This window comes from Lissotriton vulgaris, chromosome 10 (genome assembly GCF_964263255.1).
Source record: "Lissotriton vulgaris chromosome 10, aLisVul1.2, whole genome shotgun sequence".
Classification (NCBI taxonomy): domain Eukaryota; kingdom Metazoa; phylum Chordata; class Amphibia; order Caudata; family Salamandridae; genus Lissotriton; species Lissotriton vulgaris.
In genome coordinates this window covers 7779316-7805082 of record NC_141698.1, presented here as the reverse complement: position 1 = coordinate 7805082, position 25767 = coordinate 7779316, and the positions used below count along the sequence as shown (strand labels likewise).

Below are 25767 nucleotides of genomic sequence, written 5' to 3'. Positions count from 1 at the left end.
TCCTCCTCGCAAGAAGACTGTCAAAAATTTCAGTCGTTCTTTACCACCAATATAGCAGACCTCCTGACAGAAAACGAGACCACCCCTAGTCTAGGCTGCCTGGGAGACATCACAAGAACCATCCCAGCAGTCACTCAGCCCCTAACCACACTGCCCATACTCACCAAGGAGACGGTGAGAATAGTGATGGGTCGAGTCAAATCGGGCTCACCGGCTGACCCGTGTCCTCCGAGGATCTTCAAACAAACCTGGCCGGGGCTGGAGGATGACCTACTATTGCTCCTGAATAGCTCATTTACAACTGGATAGGTTCCTACCAAGTTCAAGGAAGCCCGGCTGATCCCTCCCAAAGAAGGCAGGGGCAGATACTAAGATCATGAAAAACTATAGGCCCATCTCACAACTACCATTTTTGGCAAAAATAATGGAGCAACATGTGCTGCCCACACTCTCACATCACCTCGAAAACAACCTCCTGTTGGAACCGGTTTCAGGGCCCATCACAGCACGGAATTGGTCATGCTTTCCGTGCTGGATGACCCTAGACTCAGAGCAGATAAAAAAAACCTGTGTGCCCTGGTACTGTTGGACCTCTCCGCGGCATTTGATACGGTCCATCATGACCTACTGCTGTTGCGGATGTGGGACCTCGGTATCCAGGGCACTGCCCATGCCTGGCTGACATATTTCCTTGGTGACTGGGTTCAGAGAGTACAATTAGCGGACCTGGTTTCGGAGGCAGTGGGTCTCACATGTGGAGTTCTACAGGGATCAGCCTTATTATTATTTATTTAAAATTTATTTAAAATATTTATAAAGCGCAACTGTCACCTGGCAGGTATCCTGGCGCTGGTAGCTACTCTTGTGGTTTATTGACGGGGGTGAACTGAGGCTGGCCGATTTTTATAGGGGTGGAGGAAAGAGCCATGTTTTGATACATTTCCTTGTCACCCCTACTGTTTAACGCCTACCTGCAGCCCCTGATTTCAGCACTAAACCAGATGGACTGCAGCATTTATAACTACGCCGATGATACGCATATCATCCAATTTGACAATCCTTCAACGGCATATCCGAGAATGCAAAACATTCTTAAATTTACTGTCAATTGGATGACGGCCAATTCGTTAAAAATGAGTCCTGACAAGACTGAGGTGCTTGCAATTACGACTGCATCCAGCCCTTGGAATGATAACTTGTGGCCCACTGAACTAGGGCCCTCCCCAGTACCAGCAGAGGCAGTGAAAAGCCTAGGCCTGTTTATAGATGCCAAACTCACTGTCAGGCCAGGTCTCATACGTAGTGGGCACATGTGTGGGCCTAATGAGACAACTGCGCAAGCTCTCCCCCATTCTGACGGTGGACACGCTCAGAAGAGCGGTGTCCGCTCTGATTCTGGCACGGCTGGACTATGGCAACGTCTTGTATGTCGGTATCGCTCAACTGCTGACCAGACTACAAATAGTCATGAACGACGCTGCCAGACTACTCTTTAACAAACCAAGAAGGACTCATGCCACTCCTCTCCTTCACAAGCTCCATTGGCTGCCGGTAAGACAGCGGGCTAAGTTCAAGGGCCTGTGCATCACGCATAAAGCCTTGTACAGGCAAGCCCCAAAATACATCAGAGAACGTCTAGTTCCGTACGTTCCCAGCAGGAATTTACGTTTGGCAGATGCCGCACTGCTGGTCTGCCCTCGGTTCAAACTATCCTCTCTAGGAGGGTGCGCATTCTCCTACACAATCCTCATTGCATGGAATAATCTTCCAGAGAGCTTGCATAAAGAAACTAGTCTACTACCCTTTAGGAAAAAGCTGAAAACTGTGCTGATTCAGGAGGCATGAGGCAATGCCTAACTGGCCCTCCAACTGGGACTGTGTGCACCCTCTGACAAGCGCTTAGAGACCCCTGGGTGATGAGGCGCTCTATAAATCCAAATACTTGTTCTTCAGGCCTCGACATCCCAGAGTGCGTTCCCTTCTGCTCCCCCGGACAAGGAATCCAAGAAATTGGAGCAGTTTGGGAAGAAGATATATTCTTCCGCATGTTCTGGACTACGGTCTGTGAATACTGCCAGTCTTGAGCCGCTATTCCCATTCTGTATGGGATGTGGCTGAGCAGGTGCTACCTCAGTGTCCAGAGTGGGCCTGGACAGGTCTCTCCCGCGCTCCTATGGAGGGGAGAGATGTTTTCTTGATACTGCTGATTCGATGGGTAGGGAGATTTCCACAACTGTGGCGCTACGCCGTCATGCCTGGTTGAGGACGACTGGTTTTTCTGCGGATGTCCAGAATACTTTGAAGGACATGCCCTTCGATGGCACTCGCCTTTTGGTGATAAGGCAGATTCCACATTGGAGCTTTCAAGGACTCTCGAGCCACGGCCAAGTTCGGCCACGCGTACTCCTTCCTCTTCTAACTTGCGTTCCTTTCGTATCTCCGGTAGGGGCGTACACACACTTTCATTTCAGAACAAGCCTGCGCAGCAACAGTCCCAGCCGCGGATGTGGGGGTCGCAGAGGCGGGTCACGTGGTCAGCTTGCGGGTCAGTCCCCCAACATCCCTGCTGCCAGTGCCTCCACACCTTCCTAGTCTGGTGTTTGAGGTCCACCAGATGCATGTGGGTGGCAGGATTCGTAATCCCCTCCCCCACTGGCGCACCATTACATCGGACAGGTTGGGTTCTGGAGATTGTCCGAAGAGGTTACACCCCTCCCCATGACTATTCCTGCCCACCCACCCCCTTTTACCCCCCCCTTTTATTCCCCCCCCCCCCCCACCCCCCCCCCCCCCCCCCAAATCTTCTCCCCGGCCACCGCATTTCCACCACATGTGACAGAGAGGGACGGCTTTTGACCTGTCTTCAAAAAATGAAGACTCGGAAGGAGGTTCTCTCATCAGATGAAGAGGATTCGACATCTCTGGCTTCCTCTCACAGATCCAAGAAGAGGGGTAGGTCTCCTCCAGGTTCTTCTTCAGCTGAGCCCCCTTCTAAGGCCCCTCATAAGATCTCTGACAGGTCTGGGAGGGCTAGTCCCCTTAAATCTTCTCACGGAAGTGAAAAGGAGGCAGGGACAGGCTGCTGGATTTACTTACAGCCTCTAAGGACAAAAAGGAGGTTTCTATCTCTTCGTCCAAAAAGGAAAAGACTAGTGACAAACACTCTACTGGCACTCCAGGATCTGTGCCTGAGAAAAAGGCACGGACAATCGGCATCTTACACTCGCCAACTTCCGAGAGGACGTCAGAACCGTCAGGGACGCGACAACACCAAGAGACAATAGCGGCCTCCTGGCTCTACCTACTGTTCCTCCTCACCCAGTCACATCTGACAAGTGGGTCCTGAATATTGTTCAGAGTGGCCATACGTTGGAGTTCCAATACCTTCCTCCAACGAGAGCTCCGGGCGCCACCCGCACAAAACATCTGGGACTGCTCCACCTCGAAGCCCACCAATTGTTCCTCAAGGGGGCAGTAGAACCGGTACCTCTCTCAGAGGGGCAGAGGTTTTTATTCCAGGTTCTTCCTGGTTCGGAAGACGGCAGAGACTTGGCGCCCCATACTAGACCTACGAGAGCTCAACACTGATCTCATCAAACTCTCTTTCAGGATGGTCACTCTCCAAGAAATTCTTCCTCTTTTGAACCCAGGCGACTATTTGGCGTCTCTGGATTTAGAAGATGCGTATTTCCACATTCCAATACACCCAGCTCACAGACAATATCTGCGATTCACAGTGGGAAAGAGCCATTTCCAATTCAAGGTGCTTCCGTTTGGCCTTCGGTCTGCACCTCTGGTATTCACAAAAGTGTTGGCATCAGTAGCTGCTTTTCTACGAAAAGAACCCCTGGAGGGTTTTCCCTTATTTGGACGACTGGCTCGTCAAGGCTCCATCTTTCAAGGAAACCTCTCAAGCTGTTTCGACTTGCATTCAGTTGTTCAGTCACCTGGGCCTTCAATTGAACAAACACAAGTCAGTTCTACAGCCCTACAGATCCACAAGGTTCCTTGCGGCCATTTTAGACACAACGCAATGCACAGCTCGTCCTTCAGAAGAACGTCACCAGAAGTTGATCATATCGGCTCGCCAACTGTTCCACAAGAAATGCCTTTCAGTCCTGCAATACAAGTCCCTGCTCTGGTCGATGTCATCCTGCATACCATTAATACCTCATTGCAGGCTACGAATGCGTCCTCTGCAGGAATAGCTAGACTAACAATGGTGCCAGGCAGAGGGATCATTCAACGACAAGGTGTTGGTGACACCAGAAATGAGAGGCATGCGAATGGTGGCTAGTGCAGGACAATATCGCACAGGGTCTGACGTTCAGAGTTTCACCATCCCCTCTGATCATGACAACGGATGCCTCTTTGGAAGGCTGGGGAGCGGTGCTCCGAGAGCTTCAAGTCAGCGGGCACTGGAGTCCAGAACAGCGTCAGTACCATATACTTTTTTTGGAGCTAGCGGCCATTTTGTTTGGCTTTGCAGGCTTTCCTTCCCAGAGTCCGAAATCATACAGTGCTGGTCCGGACGGACAATACGACGGCCATGCACTAAGTCAACAAGCAAGGAGGAACAAGATTGCAAACTCTGTCCAACTCTGTCCAAAGAAGCTCAGAGGATCTGGATTACGCGATTCTACACAACATCAACTTGAGTCCCGAACATCTGGCAGGCTCTCTCAATGTCAAGGCGGATGCCCTGAGTCGCCAGACAGAGGTGAATCACGAACGGGAGTTCAATTAGTCCATTCTGGAGAGTGTGTTCTCGGTCTGGGGGGCACCAACCATCGACCTTTTTGCCTCTCCGGTGAACGCCAAATGCCGGTTTTACGCAAGCAAGGTTCACAATCAGGAATCTCTGGGGAACGCCCTTTCGATGGCCTGGTACAGCGCATTCTTTTACGCTTTAACGGTAATTCCCCTCATTCCTCGAATACTCAGGAAAATGAAAGCGGAAACATGCAAGATGATTCTCATTGCACCAGCTTGGCCCCGGCAACTTTGGTACACAACTCCTTCTACTCCCCCAAACTCATCCAATTCGCTTGCAACCAATTCCTTCCCTATTGTCGAGAAATCGGGGCCAAGTTTACCATCCGGATCCGAAATCACCACTTGACAGCGTGGCTCCTGAACACAGAGTTCCGTCATCTGAATCTCTCTCAGGAATGTAAAGAAGTTTTGTCCCAAGCTCTAGCTCCGAGCACTAATAAAACTTACAAGGCTAAATGGAAGAGGTTCTGCCTGTGGTGTCAGAGACAAGATCTCCATCCTTACAAATCTCTACCTCATCAGCTTTTGCCATATATACTATCATTGGCAAAGTCTGGGTTGGCGCATTCATCTGTTAGGGTACATCTTGCAGAAATATCGAGGTTTAGGCGCAGATCTTCAGGCCCTTCCTTATGGTCCTCTAGGATTGTTAAACAATTCTTGAAAGGCTTGTTTCGAATGTATCCTCCAGTTCGCTCTCCTCCACCAGTTTGGCAACTCAATCTTGTCCTGGCTCAACTCATGAAAGCTCCGTTTGAGCCGGTGCACAAGGCGGACTTGAAATTCCTGTCTTGGAAACTTGCCCTCCTCTTAGCTCTAACATCAGCGAGAAGAGTGAGTGAGCTTCAAGCCCTCTCCATAGTGCATCCATTCCTGCAATTCAAAAGAGATGTCCTTATCCTTCGTACCAATCCAAAATTTATTCCTAAGGTGCCGTCTGAGTTCCACTTGAATGAACCTTTGATTTTAAAGTCTTTCTTTCCGCGCCCTTCAACGCCTGCGGAATGCACATTACATTCTTTGGATGTTCAAAGATGCTTAAAATTCTACTTGGAGTGCACACAACCCTTTCAGATATCATCCCAATTGTTTGTGTCCTACAGCTTACCACGGAACGAGTTTCCTTTGGCAAAGAGTGTCATTTCCCGCTGGATCTCCAGTGCGATTCAATTCTGCCATCAGTAGGCGGGCAAGCCTTTGGACAGAAGTCCGTGCACATTCCACAAGGTCTGTGGCATCGTCGGTGACTCTTTTCTCTGGAGTCGCCATTAAGGACATATGCAGGGCAGCAACGTGGAGCAGTACACATACCTTCACGAAGCACTACTGCCTGGAGTCTGCAGGACGAGACGACGCGGCTGTTGGTCAAGCAGTTCTGCGGAATCTGTTCCATTGAGAGGTGAGCTCTCCCTACAAGCCCTCCATCCTGGTGAGCACATTTTGTTTTCTTGTTTGCTATGCTATAAGTGTATATGCTTTATGGTTGTGATTCCATGTATCTACAAAATGTGTCTTGGTTATTACTGCTAGCTACTCTGATACAAAGCATGGGAATCTATGAAAGTTCCAATACTGGGGCAAGAAAACAAGTTACTTACCTGTAACTTTGGTTCCCCAGTATTGGTAACTTTCATAGATTCCCATGCGCCCACCCTTCTCCCCTGGGAAAGCGGAGTTTTTTGACAGAGATGTGGCTGTTTTTCACAACGGCTACGAAAATCTGAGGCTCTGAGCTCACAGGAAGGTTCTAGGGGGTGAGGCTGCTCTGATTGGTCCTGACAAAAGTTTGGTCTCTTTTACACAAAGAGGGTGATAGGATACAAAAGGAGATGATGCCTAGGCCTATTGTTTCTCTTTTGTTTCTATGATTGTGATACTACCGAGGCTCCCATTCCGACGACTGGGAATGATAAAAAGCATGGGAATCTATGAAAGTTACCAATACTGGGGATCCAAAGTTACAGGTAAGTAACTTTTTTTCTTCCCGTTCTGCCGGCCCTTCAGCGTTACCTGCGATTCACGGTGGGCCAGGAGCATTTTCAGTTCACCATGCTCCCCTTTGGCCTTACCAGCGCCCCTCGGGTGTTCACAAAAGTGATGGCGGTTGTCGCAGCTCATCTGCGCAGATCAGGGGTTTCAGTCTTCCCCTATCTTGACGACTGGTTGTTCAAGGCGGGCACGCCAGACAACCGTCTCCCACCTCCAGACTACGGCCGACCTCCTGCATTTGCTGGGGTTTTTCATCAACGTTCCTAAGTCACACCTGGTTCCCTCCCAGAAGCTCCTCTTCATCAGACACTGGACACGGCACAATTTCGGGTTTATCCTCCTGAACAGCGAGTCCAGGACATTCAGGCTATGATTCTGGTCTTTCAGCCCTTGTCCTGGGTTTCGGTCAGGCCGACCTTGAGACTGCTAGGACTCATGGTCTCCTGCATCCTGCTGACCAACCATGCCAGGTGGCATATGCGGGCTCTGCAGTGGGACCTAAGGTTCCAGTGGGCGCAACATCAGGGAAACCTGTCCGATTATGATCAGATCTCGGAGGGCACTGCACAACAATTGCAGAGGTGGCTCACGAATATGCATTGGGTCAGCGGCAGATCCCTCTCCCTTCCCTAACTGGAGCACACAGTGGTGACGGACCCGTCCCTTCTGGGATGGGGCGGCCACAAGGTAGAGGCGGAGATCAGAGGCTTTTGGTCTCCGACTGAGGCCTGACTCCATATCAACCTTCTGGAGCTTCGGGCGATCATTCTTGCACTGAAGGCATTCCTTCCCTCTGTCAGGGGAAGGTAGGACAGGTGTTCACGGACAACACCACCGCCACGTGATATTGCAACAAACTGGGTGGAGTGGGGTAGTAGATCCTACGTCCGGAGTCTCTGCGCCTCTGGACATGGTTGGAACATCACAGCATTTCCTTGACTGTTCAACACCTGGCGGGTTCTTTGAACGCCAGGATAGACTAACTCAGCCACTGGTGTCGATGGATCACGAATGGTGTCTTCACTCGGAGGTGGCGCACGGTCTCTTTCAACAGTGGGGAGAGCCTTGGTTAGATCTATTCTCCACAGAAGAGAACGCGCAATGCCAGCATATACCTCTTCTACCCAGAGTGCTGAAGAAATTAACCCGCGACTGGGCCCAAGTCATCCTTGTGGCACTGGACTGGGCTGGAAGAGTTTGGTATCCCGAGCTACTCAGTATGAGCCTGGATCCCCCGGTCTGACTGCCTCTGCAGGAGGATCTTCTGTCGCAGCAACAGGGTACGGTGCTCCACCCGAACCTGTCCAGCCTCCACCTACGTGCGTTGAGATTGAGCGGCGATAGTTGATTCCATTTGACTTGCCTCCCGAAGTGTCTGTCATTCTGGTAGCCAGGCGTCCCTCCACTAAATCGGTTTACGCCTGCAGGTTGATCAAATGTGTGTCATGGTGCACAGCCAAGACTGTGGATCCCCTTTCTGTTCCTCTTTCTGAGGTCCTTTTGTTCCTCCATTCTCTGGCCTGGCAGGGCTCTGCTCTGGGCACTATCAAGCGCTGCGAGGCCTCCGGGCAGTTATGCGCTATATAAATGGAATTTTTCATTTCATTTCATTTCATTTCAAGGGCTATCTTTCGTCCACTTCAGCCTTTCTGAGGCTTCCAGACCAGCCTTCTCTTTTGAAGTACCCTGTTGTAATGAGATTCTTAAAAGGCATTACTCATATGTTCCCTCCTGTTCCTTTTGTAATGCCTCAGTTGGACTTGAATCTTGTTTTGACTTCTCATGTGTGCTCCCTTTGAGCCGCCTCACAATTGTCCTTTACGTCTTTTCACTTTGAAAATTGCCTTCCTGGTGGCTATCATGCCTGACAGGAGAGTGAGTGAGCTTCAGGCTCTATCTTGTAAGCCTCATTTTCTGTCGGTTCATCCGGACAAGGTTGTGCTTCACACTAGTCCTTCTTGCCAAAGGTTGTCACTGCCTTCCACATCGGGCAGACTATCACCTTGCCCACTTTCTTTCTGCCTCCGCACCCTTCCAGAGAGGAAGAGAGGCTCCACCTTCTGGACCCAAAACGCATGCTCTCCTTTTACCTGAATTGCACACAAGCATTCCGGATGGATGACCATATCTGTAAGAGACATTAGTTGGTGATAGATTCCTTACCACCCCACCAATCTTCCCCGTCATGCAAACTGATTTCTAGGGTTAAGGACATCCTTTCGGGCCCTAGTTTCTATGCGCCAGTGGTCTGTATCTTACATGGCTCTGCGTTACTGTACCGTAAAGTTATGTACAGAACTTACGTCAGCGCATCTAAGTAGCTCAATTGACGTCATCTCGGCGAATAAGACGCCAAAGACTCAAGCGGAGTTGTACGCGGACGCCTATCGACGTGCAGGGGTACTGCTGACGAGAACTTTCCGGATCCAGTCTGACGCCTTAGGATATTCTAAGGTAAGGAATCTCACTAATTAATTTCTCTTATAGATATATGGTTGCCCCAGTATTGGACTTTCATAGATTCCCATGCTTTGTATCATTCCCCGTCGTCGGAATGTGAGCCTCGGTAAAAAGAAAATACCATAGCAGTAGGTACAAAAGAGAAACCTAGACCTAAGCCTCATCTCATTTTGTAGCCTATCTGCCTCTTTTGGTGAAAGAGACCAAAAAAGTTGCAACAACCAATCAGAATAGCCTCACCCCATAGAACCCTCCTGAGAGAGCCTCAGATTTTCTACTGCACGTTGTGCTTAGGGAGTCTCCACTGAGCGCTGCTCAGATTTCTCTTCAGTTTTGGAACTTTTTCCACTTCAACTCTACTATGTCTGATAAGGAGAAGAAGGCATTATTTAGAGCTTGTTACCTGTTCAAAGAAGAGGCTGTTTGTTGAGGACAAGCATAAAGACTGTATTTACTGCTTGTACCCAGATCACAAGGCCACAGATTGTGAGATCTGCAGAACATTCTCTACGAAGACCTTGAGAGACAGGGAAGGCTGTTTGTTGACTTAGTTGCAGAAAATGAAGTCAAGTAAGGAGGTTCTGTCATCTGACAGTGAGGATTCTTCCTCAGCTGCGTCCTCCAGAAGATCCAAGAAAAGGGGTAGGTCATCCCCTTCAACCTCTACTGAGCCCCCTGTTAAAGCCTTACAAAAGACCTCTGATAGGTCTGAAAGGCCCAGTCCCAAGCAATCTCCTCACAGAGGTGTAAAGGAGAGGCTGGGACAGACTGAGGAGCCAGTCATCTAAGAACGTTCAGAAAAGCCTTTCTATTGCTACTCCACCATCTGAAAAGGAGAAGGGATTTAAGAAACCTTCTGCTGTCCCTCAGGAAGGAAAATCGGACAAGAAACCACGTCCGTCGACTAGGAAAACATCTGGTACGTCGACGACATCTTCCAAAACCGACTTGGGTTCAGTTACAGCTCTGTCGACTGGCCCGTCCACGTCAGCTTCGTCGACGGTGGCTGTATTGATATCCTCGTCGACGTTTAAGGTACCTGTTCCCTGCTCGTCGACGATGGTGTTTACATCTTCGACGTTGACGATAATGACATCGAAGATGGCGTCGACGACCGCTTTGATTCTGACGACGAGCTCGTCGACGACAGTCGACGATTAATCCTCTGTCGACGAGGTCCATCTCTCCGTCGACAGTCCCGTCGACGTTTCCGTTGACAACGATTTTGCCAACATTTCCGTTGACAACAAGTCCATCGATGAGGTAGTCTACGATTCAAAGGGTCCACATCTCTATGAAGAGGCAGCAAATCACTCCAGAGATGACATCCCCTCGCCGTTTAACACCCTTACCTCCAACTTTGCTTCTTGAGGAGGAGTCTGATGATGATGATATGGTTGGTCCTAATGGGGATGCTTATAGCCCATCCGAACTCCAAGTGAAACATCAGGATTCGGACTCTGATGAATACTATACAGAAGAAGGCCATTTTGTTAGGCAAGAGAGGCCTCCACAACAATCTCGTCAGGATATGGTGGCAATGCCGTCCTCTCTTGTAACAGACTTGTAGAGGATGCTACAAGACTACAGGAAAAGTTTTCCGTCACAAGCTTCGGACCAGCAAGAGCAGCCTCCTCCTCAATCTATTTCTACTGCTACTCCAGTTGCAGTGACACCTAATTTTTCCCGAGTTTCAGATCCATAACCAAGAGAAAGCCATCCGGAGGTTGTGACTGTCCAGGATGATAATGACTCATCTGATAAAGATCATAAAGTGGATCCATCCCATGACCCGGATAAAGATTGGTAAAAAGATGTTATTCAAGATCTAGCTTCACCAGTGCCGGATACTGCTACCTCTCCTCCAGCAGACATCGGAGGTTTCCATAATATTATGGAGAGGGCGTCCAGGAGGTTTGGCCTGCCTATTACAACAGTGCAGTCAGACTGTTTCCTTTATGATTTAAAGGAGCCTTGTAGAAAATCCATCCGTTCAATACCAATAATTGAACATGTGTGGTTGGAAGGTACTAAGGTGCTGCAGAATCCAGCTACAGTCATCCCTGTTCTTCTCCGGCTAGAGAAGAAATATAAAGCTTCAGAAAGCAGTCCCGCTTGCCTGACTGGGTAACCAAAGCCAGACTCAGTTATTTCCCAGGCAGCGCAAAGTAAGTCCAAAAATCTATCAGCACCCCTTACGAGACCACCAGACAAAGAAGGGAGACACCTGGACAATGTGGTGAAAAGGTTCTCCTCTGTCTAGCCTTCTGGTTCGAGCTGCTAATGCTCTTGCTATCTTGGGTAGATATGATCGCCAGATGTGGTGCGATTTATCCTAGTTTGTTGATCAACTTCTGGATAGTGCAAGATAATAGGCCAGGAAGATACTGGTGGAAGGAGAGCGTTCATCTTCAGAGGTGAGAGATTGTGCTAGGGGTTCAGCAGTTTTAAGGCGTCAAGGCTGGCTTCGGGCAACCTGGTTTCGCCAAGAAGTTCAAAATAAGATCTTGGACTTACCTGTTGACGGAGAAATGCTTTTTGGAAAGCATATAGATGATGCCCTTCAGGACATCAAGAAGGACACAGACACAGCAAGGTCCTTGGGGACATTGCATTACCGCAAAGTTCCTTTCAGGGGTGCGAAAGGGAGAGGTTTTTCATCGTACAGAGGTGGCAATCAACAACGCTTCTCTTCGTACTCAGTCTTCTGTCTTACAAGCCCCAATACTCGCAGCGCCAAGGTCAATCGGCGTCTTTCTCTCGCCAACCAAGAGGGCGACAGGGACGTCAGGAAATAGATACTTCTAAAAGACAATAGCGGCTTCATGGCTCTGTCTACTGTTTCTTCCCCTCTAGTAACATTAGTTCGGGGCAGGATATCAGATTATCTCCACAACTGGAAAATTATTACATCGGATCGGTGGGTCCTCAACATCATTCAATTCCGCCACACACTGGAGTTTCAGAAATTGCCACCATCCAGAGCTCCTCGTGCCACGGAAGCAAAACATCTAAATCTTCTACATTTCGAAGTTTAACAACTGCTCATCAAAGGAGCGACAGAATCAGTTCCTCAGACCCAACGCGGGAAAGGATTCTATTCTAGGCTTTTCCTGGTTCGCAAGACAGAAGAAAAGTGGCGCCCAATTCTAGACCTGAGAGCTCAACACCTATCTCATAAAACTGTCTTTTCGGATGGTTTCTCTCCAGGATATATTGCGTCTCCTAAATCCTGGCAATTATATGGCCACTCTGGACCTAGAGGACGCATATTTTCATGTTCCTGTTCATCCGGCCCACAGGAGGTATCTTCTCTTCACAGTAGCCAAGAGCCATTTTCAGTCAGAGTCCTACCTTTCGGACTAAGATCTGCACCGCGGATATTTACAAAGGTATTGGCACCAGTGGCGGCTTTTCTCAGAAGACAGTCTCTGCAGGTGTTTCCCTACTTGGACGACTGGCTGATAAAAGCTCCATCCTCTCAAACCGCTTCAAAAGCAGTTGAGGATTGTATTCAACTTTTCAGTCATCTGGATCTAGGTCTAAACAGAAGCAAGTCTGTCCCTCCGTCCAGGTCGACAAGATTTCTTTGTGCCATTCTGGATACTACTCATTGCAAAGCTTTCCCTTAAGAGGAGAGAAAGAACAAACTGATACTTTCTGCCACCCGATTTCAAAGGAAACTAATTATTTCAGTCCGTCAGTACAAGTCCCTTCTAGGGTCGATGTAAGGCAGAAATAAAAACTGCACAATCCTCTTTCTACGAGGAAGATCTGTGCGGCAGCTAACTCCCCATAGGAGATTTTTCGCGTCGCCAAATCCCTGATCACCATACCTCAAAAAAACCCTAATCCGGAAGATGCACTCCCCCGTTGCAACAATCTTGCAGAATTATTTCACCAAAAAATCGAACTCCTTGCCCGCTCCTTCCCTCTATCCCAGAACGGCGACTCAGAGTCTGACCCAAGGAGTCCTACCCCCCCCCCCCCCCCCCCCCCCATTCCCCGCTGCTCCCTTGCATAGTTCCCCCTGTTAGATGAAGACTCCCTAAAAGCAATCATGCCTAGAGTGACCTCTGGATCTCCTCTAGACCCTGCCCCTCCCTGATACCTTCCCCTGGTCACCAATATTATATGCCCAGTCATCTTGGCTATTATAAATGCCTCCATCTCAGCAAGCATGGTCCCCCGTGCCTAGAAGTGCGCCCAGGTAAAGGCCCTGCTGAAAATCCAGCCTGGACCCCTCCAACCTGGCCAACTACCGACCTATATCCCTCCTCCCCTGGTTAAGTAAGCTAACCGAGAGACACATAAACTCTGTTCTAGTACAACACCTAGAACATAACAATCTGCTTCACATATCACAAACAGGTTTCTGACCCCGACTAGGGACGGAGACGGCCCTTTTGGCCGTACCTGAAGAGGCCTGAAGACTCCTGGACCAGGGTGGCTCAGCAGCTATCATCCCGTTAGACCTCAGTGCCGCCTTCGACACTGTAGACCACAAGATCCTGCTGAGCCAGCTAAAAAGTCTAGAAGTGACCCACTCAGCTCTCTCCTGGCTACAATCATTCCTCAAAGGCCGGTTCTTTCAGGTCTTCGAAGGTAATGTCTCCTCCGACTGCTGGTTGCTCAGTTGTGGGGCCTCTCAGGACTCCTCCCGGAGACCCACACTTTTTAATACTTATATGGCACCCTTAGCAGAAGTAGTTCTGCCTTTCGGCATACAAATCATAACATACGCTGATGACACCCAGTTGGTGGTATCCCTGAACAACCCAGAGGGCTCATCTTGCTCCCTCGGCAGTTGCCTAGAGGCTGTAGCCGACTTGATAAAACTCTCCCACCTAAAACTAAATGGTGACTGGACTGAGCTCATGTTCTTGGGAAAACTGCCATCCCCCCGGTCTTCACATCTATGGCCGACCTGTCTCAATCCAATGCCTGCTCCAAAACAGCAGATCAAGAGCCTCTGCATATGGTTTGACAGCTCTCTGTGCTTTTGCCACCAGGACACTAAGCTAGCAGCTGCCTGCTTTGGCCTGCTTAGAATGCTTAGAAAAGTCTCCCCCTGCTTCCCTTCAAGGCCAGAAGGATCCTGATACAAGCCCTAATTTTATCCTGCCTTGACTACAGGAACACACTGTACCTGGGCGCCCCACAGGCAACCCTACAAAGACTCCAGGTGTCACAGAAAAGCGCAGCCCGCCTTCTGCTCCAAATCCCCCGGAGACAATCGGCTAAACCTGCCCTAAGGACGCTGCACTGGCTCCCCATCCGGGCCAGAATCCAGTTAAATCCATGTGTCTGGCTCATAGAGCTATGTGGAAAACCGGTCCAGCTATTTTACACTCCCTTATCACGCCCTATCAACCCTCAAGAAACCTCCAGTCCAGCTCAGCCTTTCTTGCCACCACCAGGGAAGTCCGCCTTGCCAAGTGGGGTGGCCGCTCTTTCTCTCTGAACGCCTCGAATCTATGGAATTCCCTGCCCCCCTCTTTGCGCAGCGAAACAAACATACTAGCCTTCCGCAAGCTCCTCAAAATCCACTTTAACCGCAATTTGCCCTAATTGTTTTGTCGTCCCCAAGCAGTCCACAAGCGCTATGAGGCCTTGTCGCGCCGCGTCATCTTGCATTGCATTGATTCTGCACTGCAGGCTTCACATGCGTTCTCTGCAGGAACAACTGGACATGCAATGGTGTCAAGCAGAGGGGTCCTTCGAGGACAGGATAAAGATTACTCCTATCATGAAGTAAGCAGTCAGGTGGTGGACTATAGCAAGCAATATCAAGGAAGGTCTCTCCTTCACGGTTCGTCCCTCCATTTGTTCTGACCACAGACGCCTCTCTGGAAGGCTGGGGAGCGACATTACAGGATTTTCATGTGAGCGATCACTGGTCTCCAGAGCTTCGCACTTTTCACATCAACCTACTGGAGCTGCGAGCAATTTGTTTGGCTCTACAAGCTTTCCTTCCAAAGATTCAGGGTTCTACAGTCCTGGTGCGTACAGACAACACGATGGCCATGCACTATGTGAATAAGCAGGGCGGAACAAAATCCAAACTTCTTTCAAGGGAGGCACAGGAAATCTGGGAATGGGCTATCCGTCACCAGATTTCTCTCTCAGCAGAACATCTTCCAGCTTCCCTCAATGTGGAAGCGGATTCATTGAGCCGCCTAAGGCCGGTCTCCCACGAATGGGAATTGGATCAGGGAACTCTCAAAGATATTCTCTCGTTGGGGCACTCCTCTTATAGACCTGTTCGTGACCCCAGAGAACAAGAAATGCCATCTCTACGCAAGCAGGTATCCATCGAGGGTCGTTGGGGAATGCCCTTTCGATAGCCTGGTCAGGCGCATTTCTTTACGCCTTTCCACCGATTCCTTTGATACCAAGGATACTGAGGAAACTCAAGACAGAACCCTGCACCATGATTTTAATAGCCCCAGCTTGGCCCCGCCAATTTTGGTTCACAGAGCTCCTCCTTCTGACTCAGGGTCAGCAGGTTCTCCTACATCCCATTCCTACCCTTCTGACTATGTCCCAGGGCCAAGTGATGCATCCGGACCCGAGCTCTCTGCAATTGACAGCTTGGCTCCTGAACACCGGGAGTTCAGTGCTTTAGATATTCCTCAAGATTGCAAGGACATTTTAGCCCAAGCTCGGGCTGATAGTACAAACAGGACTTATCGAGCAAAATGGAAGCGTTTTTGTACATGGTGCCAAAAGGAATCTTCACCCTTTTACTTCGGCTCCTCATAAGATCTTACCGTACATATTGTCTTTAGCCAAATCAGGTCTTCAACACTCTTCCATTAAAGTGCATCTGGCAGCGATCTCGAGGTTCAGGCGAACAACCTCTGGTCCTTCTCTTTGGTCAGCGAGAGTGATCAAGCAATTCCTGAAAGGTCTATTCAGAGCTTTTCCTCTGGTGACACCTCCTCCTCCGATTTGGCAACTCAACCTGGTCCTAGCCCACCTCATGAGGGCTCCAATTTGAACCAATCCATAAAGCTGACATGAAGTTTGTGTCATGGAAAATTGCTTTTCTTCTGGCGATAACCTCAGCTAGAAGGGTTGGGGAACTTAAAGCTCACGATTGTTGAACCTTTCTTACAGTTCAAAAGGGAAACTTTGATTTTATGGACAAATCCAAAATTTATCCCAAAAGTCCCTTCGGATTTTCATCTAAACGAGCCTATAGTGCTAAAGTCTGACTTTCCTCGACCTTTATCTCTGGCGGAGAGGTCTCTCCACACTTTGGATGTCCAAAGATGCTTAAAGTTCTATCTTCAACGTACAAAGGATTTCTGATAGATACATCTGCCAGTGGATTCCTCACCTTGTGAATATCCCCCTTGCGTCAGCAACGTTCGGAAAATTCTTCGTAGCACGCCGGCGTGGACGACGTCATAGGAGCACGGCATAGAGCGCGACTCCGTCTGACGTCACCGACTCCTTATTAGGCCTACGTCGGCGTGATGACATCAGTTCCCTTTTTTCCGCGTTGTCGTCGCCAACGGTTTCTGGGATCTTCTGAGATTCTGATAGTGACTTTGTATCTATTTGTGTGTTTCTGTTTCTGTCGAAGATGTCGTTGAGGAAGACTGGGTTCAAGCAGTGCGGCTCGTGTGCCCGTATGATGTCGATTACCAATCCTCACGAAGAGTGCTTATGGTGTCTGGGTTCGGCTCATGTTGTCAAGGGCTGCCGATCCTGCTTCAAGATTAATCCAAAGGCTCTGCGAGAACGGGTGGCAAAACGTCTGCTGGCCAAAGTTAAAGGTAAAGAAGCCAAGAGATCTTCGAGATCAAGATCTAGACGCACCAGCTCGAAGCCGAAGTCAAGGTTGAGGTCGCGATCGAGGTCGAGGGCCAGATCGGAGTCGGCGTCGAAGTCTGCTTCTGGGCATGCTTCGGGATCCTCAAAAAGAAAACACAAGAGGAAGAAGCATAGTTCTCGGCATCATTCGGGGTCGTCTAACTCGAAGAGGAAGTCTTCTCGAAGACATCATAAGGACTTAGTGTCTTCTTCTCCCGAAGGTGGAGCCTCGCTGGTACGGTCTCCAGAGCATTCTCCCGATCCGGAGCTAGATCCGAATCTGGTTTCGGGATAGTCTTCGGAGCATGAAGAGGTCGTTGATCCTCAGACACAGACTCCGGAGGAAGACCTGGAAGGTCAAAAGGGTCAAGAGGAGCCGAATTCGGAGCAGCCTCCATCGGAGCAGCCATTGGGTTCGTACCCTCCCTTTCCTGGTCCTGGTCAGGACCCTTTGCATTTCCTAAATGCCATGTTTGGTGTTTATGCGAGGGCAACGTACCCCTCTGGAGCGCCTGCGGGTCCCATGGGTCCCTTGTCATGTAACTTGGGTGTTCCCCAAGCTTATGCTCCGGCGCCTTTTCTACCATTTATGCCGGTGCCATATCCTCCTTGGCTCGGTACGGCGCCGCCGAGGTCAGTGACTCCGCACACGGCTTCGCCCGCTCCGGAGCGACCTCGGGATTTGGATCGGAGTTCAACGCCGGTTCCGTCTACTCAACCACCTGTTGTTCCAGTTCCTTGCTCGACGCCGGCTCCGACCCTGTCGAAGTCGCTACCAGATCCTACGACTTCGGTTCGTCTGGAGTGGTCGAGGCGTAGAGCCCAGCGTCTCTTAGAGGAAAAGGAGTATGGGGAACGTGAAGTGGAGGAAGGCGAGCTTCAGGAGCATGAGGATTGGTTTGAGGATTTGCAAAGTGCAAGTAGTTTGGAACTTTCTCCAGAATGGGGGTTGCCTGTGGTTTCGGATGCACCCTCTAGGGATGTGATGCCATACCATGTAGTTATAAGAAAGGCTGCTGAATTGCTAAATTTGACATTGCCTACAGTTTAGTTCAAATCATATATCCTCACAGAAGTCTTGCATTCGCCATCTTCGGTTGTTGAGCCGACCCTGCCATTCACTGAGGCTCTCACAGAACCGATTTTAGAGGTTTGGAAAAAGCCTTTGTCTGCTCCTGCAGTGTCCAGATCAGTGGCAAGACGTTATAGGGTGGCACCTGGTGACCCTGAGTTCTTGACTTCTCATCCTTCACCGGAAAGTCTGGTGGTGCAGGCCGCTTGCTCGAACAGGTCTGCTGGCTCTTTTCCCCAGGTTCCTGGAGATAAGGACTCCAAGAAATTGGATGAGGCTGCTAAAAAGGTTTTCTCCTCGGGTAGTATGGCCTTGAAGTCTACTAATGCTACTTGCCTACTGGGAAGGTATGTTCATGCCTTAATGGATTCAGTGAAGCAGTTGTCAGCAAAGCTTCCGGAGGAAGACAGGATAAACTTCAACGAGGTTGTCTTGGACACTCAGGCGGCGGCCCGCCAGGTTATTCAGAGTGGCATGGACACGGCGGACTCTGTGGCTAGGGTGATGGGTTCTTCGGTGGCTACCAGAAGAGCCGCTTGGCTAAAGTCTTCAGAGTTTTCCACAGATGTTAAGGCTACTCTTATGGATTTGCCTTTTGATGGCGTTGGCCTCTTTGGGAAGAAAGCGGATAAGGCATTGGAGAGGTTCAAAGAAAGCCGGGCAACGGCTAGATCTTTGGGCCTGCAAGCAAAAGGCTCTACCACCAGGAAGTTCAGGGGCTTTGGGAGGTCCTCATTTCGTCCCTTCAAACAAAGCCAACTACAGCAGCAACAACAGAACCCTCTGTATAAATCATACAGAGGTAGACGGAGGGGACGTGGACGTCAGGCCTCCTCCTCCTCTACTTCCTCCTCTAATACCCACCCTCCACCCACAACAGCAAAGCAGCCCTAGATCCGCCATTCCGGATCATACGGGTCCGGTAGGGGGTCAGCTTACTCATTTTCTACGGTATTGGGAATCGGTTACATCAGATCTTTGGGTTCTCAATATCTTAGAAAATGGGTATGCACTTCCATTTCAGGAGTTCCCTCCCAATTACCCTCCTTGCCAAGGTTATTGTTCGGAGGACCACCTGCTTCTAATGCAGGAAGAAGTCCTGGCACTGTTCAGAAAGGGTGCGGTAGAGGTGGTTCCGGAGCAGGAGAGGGGTCATGGGTGCTACTCCCGGTATTTCCTGATCCCCAAGAAGGATGGCAGGCTTCGTCCAATCCTGGATCTCAGGATCTTGAACTTATATCTAAAACAGGAAAAGTTCAAGATGCTCACTTTCGCGCAAGTTCTTCAAGCGCTGTTGGAAGAAGACTGGATGGTGTCGATCGACTTGCAGGATGCTTATTTCCTCATCCCCATCCTGAAGTCGCACAGGAAGTGTCTCCGTTTTACAGTGGGGTCGCAATACTGCCAGTTTGCGGTCCTTCCGTTTGGACTTACTACTGCGCCTCTAGTTTTCACCAAGGTGATGGCAGTGGTGGCAGCTCATCTCAGGAGGTCGGGGATACCGGTATTCCCATATCTGGACGACTGGCTGATCAAAGCGGAGTCGCCAGAGAAGGTGCTCTATCATCAGCAAGCGACAACTCAGTTGTTGTACAGTTTGAGTTTTTCGATAAATGTACCCAAGTCTCACCTGGTGCCCTCCCAGCGCCACCTGTTCATAGGTGGGGTACTGGACACAACTGTATGTCGTGCATTCCCTCCTCCTCAAAGGATTCGCGACAACCAAGAAATGATTCCTTTATTCTACAATGGAGCGGTTGTTTCAGTCCTGAAGGTCCTTTGTCTGCTCGGTCTGATGGCTTCTTGCATTCTGTTGGTCAACCATGCACGCTGGCACATGAGGGCACTCCAGTGGTGCCTCCGCAGGCAATGGTATCAGCAGAACGGAGATCTCAGGGAGTCTGTGAGGATCTCCAGAGAAGCTGCAGCAGATCTGTCTTGTTGGGGCATGGAAGGCAATCTGTCTCAAGGAAAGCCTTTCCATCTACCTCCATCGGTGGCCACAGTGATAACGGATGCATCCACTCTAGGGTGGGGTGCTCATCTGGGGTATCTGGAAGTCAAAGGTCTTTGGTCTCCAGAGGAAAGGTTGCTTCACATCAACCTTCTAGAGTTGCGGGCGATACGTCTGGCGCTCAAGGCCTTCCTCCCTTCCCTTCGCGGTCAGTCGGTTCAAGTCCTGACAGACAACACAACCGCGATGTGGTATGTCAACAAGCAGGGAGTAGTAGGGTCGCAGTGTCTCTGCAGAGAGGCTCTGCGTCTCTGGTCCTCTGGTTCAGGACCATCAGATTTGTCTGATGGCAAATCTGGCCGGAGGTCTGAACGTACGTGCAGACATTCTCAGTTGGCAGTTCTCTGCTGATCATGAGTGGAGGCTCCATCCGGAAGTTGTTCGCAACATCTTTCAGATGTGGGGGACCCCTCGGGTGGACCTGTTCGCCACTCGCGAGAATGCTCACTGCCTGTCATTCTGCAGTCTCCAGTATCCGATGCAAGGAGCTTTGGGGGACGCGTTTCAGTTGAGTTGGGGCAGTCAACTCCTTTACGCGTTTCCTCCCATAACCTTGATTCCTCTGGTTCTGAGGAAGATGCGCCAGGACCGGGCCCAAGTCATATTGGTCGCCCCAGATTGGCCAAGAGGGGTGTGGTACACGGACCTACTCCACCTCTCCTCTCACCCGCCGCTCCGTCTCCCTTTCAGGGTAGATCTCCTCTCTCAGATGGTGGGGCAGGTTCTACACCCCCACCTCCAGATATTACACCTTCATGTCTGGAGATTGAACGGGGCAACCTGAATTCCTTTTCTCTCCTTCACAATGTGGTGTATGTCACTCTTTCGGCCAGGCGTGACTCCACTAAGTCCATCTGTTCGTATAGATGGTCTAAATTTGTTGTTTGGTGTAGGGAGAAGGCTATTGACCCTTTGAGGGCTCATTTATCCGATATTTTGCAGTTTGCTCTTTCTTTGGCACAGCAGGGATTTGCTGTTGCGACTGTCAAAGGTTACCTTTCAGCGTTGTCTGCTTTTCTCTGCTTGCCGGATCAGCCGTCTTTTTAAATCTCCAGTGGTTTTGAGGTTTCTGAAGAGCCTCACTAATAAGTTTCCTCCTTCTCCATTTATCGTGCCTCAATGGGACTTACATCTTGTCTTAACATTCTTGATGGGTTCTCCCTTCGAACCCTTACACAAGTGTCCCATGAGGCTTTTGTCTTTTAAGACGGTCTTCCTAGTTGCGATCACCTCGGCAAGGAGGTTAAGTGAGCTTCAAGCTCGTAGTTCTAAGCCCCCATTCCTGACCATTCATGCTGATCGAATGGTTCTTAGGACCAGGGCTGCGTTTCTGCCTAAGGTGGTAACTCCCTTCCATCTAGGACAGTCCATTACCCTTCCTACCTTCTATCCTCCCCCTCACCCTTCAAAAGAGGAAGAGCGGCTGCACTGTCTGGATCCTAAGAGGGCGGTGTCTTTTTATCTGGACAGAACTAAAGACTTTTGGTTGGACGACCAGCTATTTGTTGGTTTTACTGGCTGCCGGAAGGGTAGAGCGGTGCACAAGCGCACACTTTCCAGGTGGATAATACTGTGCATTAAGATCTGCTGCTCTTTGGCGGGTAAGGACCCTCCTGAGGTTATAAGAGCTCATTCTACTAGGGCAAGGTCTGCTACTTCTGCATTGTCTAGAGGTGTGCCTATTGAGGACATTTGCAGGGCCGCGACTTGGGCCTCCCTCCACTCTTTCGCGAAGCATTACTTGTTGGATTCTGAGGTGAGGAGGGATGGCCACTTCGCGCGCTCTGTCCTCCAAGATTTCTTGGTGTAGCAGGGTGGACACCCTCCTCCGGGAGTGGGGACTACTGTGGGAATCTATTCACAAGGTGAGGAATCCACTGGCAGATGTATCTATCAGAAGAACAAGTTACTTACCTTCTGTAACGCTTTTTCTGGTAGATACAGTATCTGCCTGTGGATTCCTCACTGACCCACCCGCCTCCCCGTTGTCCACTCTGCTATACCTGAGTATATGTAGTTTTATATTTATATTTGTATATATAATGGGATATTTATGCCTTTGCTGCACACTGTGTGCTGTTTTGATTTGTATGTACTCTGTACACTGTATATTTGTATATCTACTGTCATTGGTTCGTCCGGGTGCCTCGAGGGCACGGAAAAAGGGCGGAACTGATGTCATCACGCCGACGTAGGCCTAATAAGGAGTCAGTGCCATTAGACGGAGTTGTGCGCAATGCCGTGCTCCTATGACGTCGTCCACGCCGGCGTGCTATGAAGAATTTTCCGAACATTGCTGACGCAAGGGGGATATTCACAAGGTGAGGAATCCACAGGCAGATACTGGATCTACCACAAAAAGCGTTACCGAAGGTAAGTAACTTGTTCTTCAGGAAGACATCGCAGCTTTTTGTCGCTTTTGGCGCCCCAAGAAAAGGTTTGCCCCGGTCAAAATAGGGGATATCACGTTGGATTGCCAGCACAATTCTTTTCTGTCTTCAAGCGGCAGGGAAGCCGCTGAAAGAAAGGATCAAAGCTCATTCTACGATATCAGTATCGTCATCCACGGCTCTGTTTTCTGGTGTCCCTATCAAGGACATTTGTAGGGCAGCGACATGGAGCAGTGCCCATTCATTCACAAAACACTACTGTTTGGTTTCTTCCACGAAGAGTGACACAGCAGTCGGACAAGCGGTCCGAAGGAATTTATTCCAGTGAGCGGTGAACTTTCCCTTCTATCCCTCCTTCATTGCACATTTTGTATTTGATAATATTGCCTATCTGATGTTACAAAGAGTTTTGACTATCTATGAGAATACTTGTACTGTTTTATGCTGATATGCATAGGACAAAATGGGCATTTGTTGTTTACTGCTAGATACTCTGATACAAAGCATGGGAATCTATGAAAGTCCAATACTGGGGCAAGAAAACAAGTTACTTACCTGTAACTTTGGTTCCACAGTATTGGTACTTTCATAGATTCCCATGTGCCCACCCTCCTCCCCTGGGAAAACTCTGCCTTCAGCAGAAGTGGTTGCTGTTACACAAGGGCTATGAAAATCTGAGGCTCTCTCAGGAGGGTTCTATGGGGTGAGGCTATTCTGATCGGTGGTTGCAACTTTTTTGTTCTCTTTTACAAAAAGAGGCGGATAGGCTACAAAATGAGATGAGGCCTAGGTTTCTCTTTTGTACCTACTGCTATGGTATTTTCTTTTTTACAGAGGCTCCCATTCCGACGACGGGGAATGATACAAAGCATGGGAATCTATGAAAGTACCAATACTGGGGAACCAAAGTTACAGGTAAGTAACTTGTTTTCTTATACAAGTAGGAACTTGTGCTTTGCCACCCTTGCAGTTCTTAACTTCTAATTTACTTCTGGCCTTATCTGTTCAGGAAGTGGCTAGACGGAAGGAAGATGATGAACGGAAGTCACGTGAGAAGCAGGAAGAGGAAGAAGCGAAGTGTCTTGAAAAATTTCAAGATGCGGAACCGCTTGAGCAGGAAGAGCTGCATAACTTCACGGACACCATGTTGCCAGGCTGCTTTCACTTGTTGGACGAGCTACCAGATACAGTTTATCGAGTCTGTGACCTCATTATGACAGCCATAAAGCGCAATGGGGCAGATTACCGAGATCTGATTCTCAAACAAGTAGTAAACCAGGTGAGCTGTACATTCCTAAGTGACAGTGGCATGCTGATGTGTAAGACCTTTGGTTTATTCTTAATTCTCTTTTAGGTTTGGGAAGCAGCGGATGTGTTGATCAAAGCTGCCCTCCCTCTCACCACGAGCGACACTAAAACTGTATCTGAATGGGTCAGTCAAATGGCCACTCTTCCACAGGCATCTAATTTGGCCACACGTATTTTGTTGCTCACGCTCCTCTTTGAGGTAGGATTGGTAAATTTATAACCGCTTGTGTACCTGCAATTAGTTTTCTTTATTGATTATCTTGCTTTTGTTTTAGGAGTTGAAATTGCCCTGTGCACGTGTGGTAGAGAACAGTGGGATTCTAAGTGTTCTTATAAAACTTTTGGAGGTAGTTCAGCCATGTCTGCAGGCGGCTAAAGAACAGAAGGATGTGCAAACCCCCAAGTAAGATTGTTTCTATTTTGTCTCTATCAATGTTAATCTTGATCTGCTTTTTCTATTTCTGTATTGCATCTCGCTTTCGCTCACATTTCTGTGATTGTCCATTAATATGTACACACTTGTTGTTGTGATATTGTCTAACCTATTGCCAGTCCCATTAGCATTGTAAAGGCACAGCTTTATTCTACATTGTAGGATCTTAATTAGTAGCCCTAAATTTCTGATGGATACATCTGCCTGTGGATACTTCACCTTTTGAATATCCCCTGCGCCAGCATTCTGCGGAAACTTTTTTGTTTGAGGCATATGAGCTGCAGATCCTACATTTAGCAATAGATCGCCACCTGGTGTTGGGCTCGGATGAATGTAGGTTGTTGTTGTCTTCTTGGAAGAAGTCTTTTGTAGTCACAAGATAGGTAACTCCTACCTTGGACAATACTGCGCATGGTCATCAACTCCATCCTCAGATTGTTACTTTCCGCCACTGGGTTCGGATGAAAGTTTTCCGCTCTGGCTAGAAAAAGACTTTTTCTGCTTTTTCGAAGCGAGAAACTTTTTTGTTTGTTTTGTTTATACTTGGTAATTTTTATTTTTCAGAACCACAGAACTTAGTCATAGGTAAATACGTTTTTTAAATAAAAATACTTTTCGGTTTCAGACTCAGCAATGTTAACCTATGGGAGGAAGAAAACATTCAGCATATATAGGGATAACAATGACTTAAAACACCACTCTTTGCAAGTTAAGGTCAGTAATGGGCAAGGTTCAGTACAGCACCAACAGTGCACAACCAGCGGTACATGGACGGCCAGGTGCCAGATGCAAATTTGAGGTCGGGTGCCCAATGCAAATCAAGGGAGATCGTGGGCACTCTGGCAGAGGCTCTTACAAGCGAATAGAAGCAGCTTTCGGGCCATTTTCCAGGGGTTGAAGCAAGCACAGGATGGTGTCCAAAGCAGCAACACTACACCACAGGAGTGGCAGGGTGCCAACACAGCACCGGGTGCGCAAGGCAATGGAGAACAGCTAAATTGAACAAGGGCTGCAGGGTCAGGCCAGGAGGCCGGTCAAAGGAAACCAACAGCTGCAATGGTCAGGAACGGAGGGACACCTATTCTTTTTACCAAGGCCCGCCCTCCTCCCCGGCGCCTGTAGCGGCTGCAGCTCTCAGAATTACTCTTAGCATGGTTATCACTTACTGTATCTACTCCATCTCTGCCACAATGGCAAAAACAAACTGGGAATGGAGAGGATGCCCATGCGCACTGTAGTCCAGGGGAGGAGCCACCTATCTTGTGATACTTCGAAGACTCTTCCAGGACAACAATGTGCAATCATCCGGACCCAACACTAGGCGGCGATCTATGCACAGATATGAATGTCAGCAGCCCTACATGCCAAGAACAGATGCATACTGGTAAGTAGCATATTCGTTGTTTAGCCTCAGTTTTGGGGCTGCATTGGTGTGAGAAAAAATAATATATGTACATACACATATGGGGAGCGAGATGTATGTGATTACCATATATATATT

At 49.1% G+C, this 25767-nt stretch overlaps 1 protein-coding gene across 2 annotated transcripts in view; it reads left to right on the top strand.

The window, feature by feature from the left end:
- The window catches only part of HUWE1 (HECT, UBA and WWE domain containing E3 ubiquitin protein ligase 1), a 1800886-nt gene that overhangs the window by 675247 nt on the left and 1099872 nt on the right, over nucleotides 1-25767 (top strand). For both annotated transcript variants that reach the window (XM_086940169.1, XM_086940170.1), the window contains 3 exons: nucleotides 23535-23804; nucleotides 23880-24032; nucleotides 24109-24236. In XM_086940169.1, the coding sequence (XP_086796295.1) occupies nucleotides 23535-23804; nucleotides 23880-24032; nucleotides 24109-24236 (551 nt within the window). The remainder of the gene's footprint in view (nucleotides 1-23534; nucleotides 23805-23879; nucleotides 24033-24108; nucleotides 24237-25767) is intronic.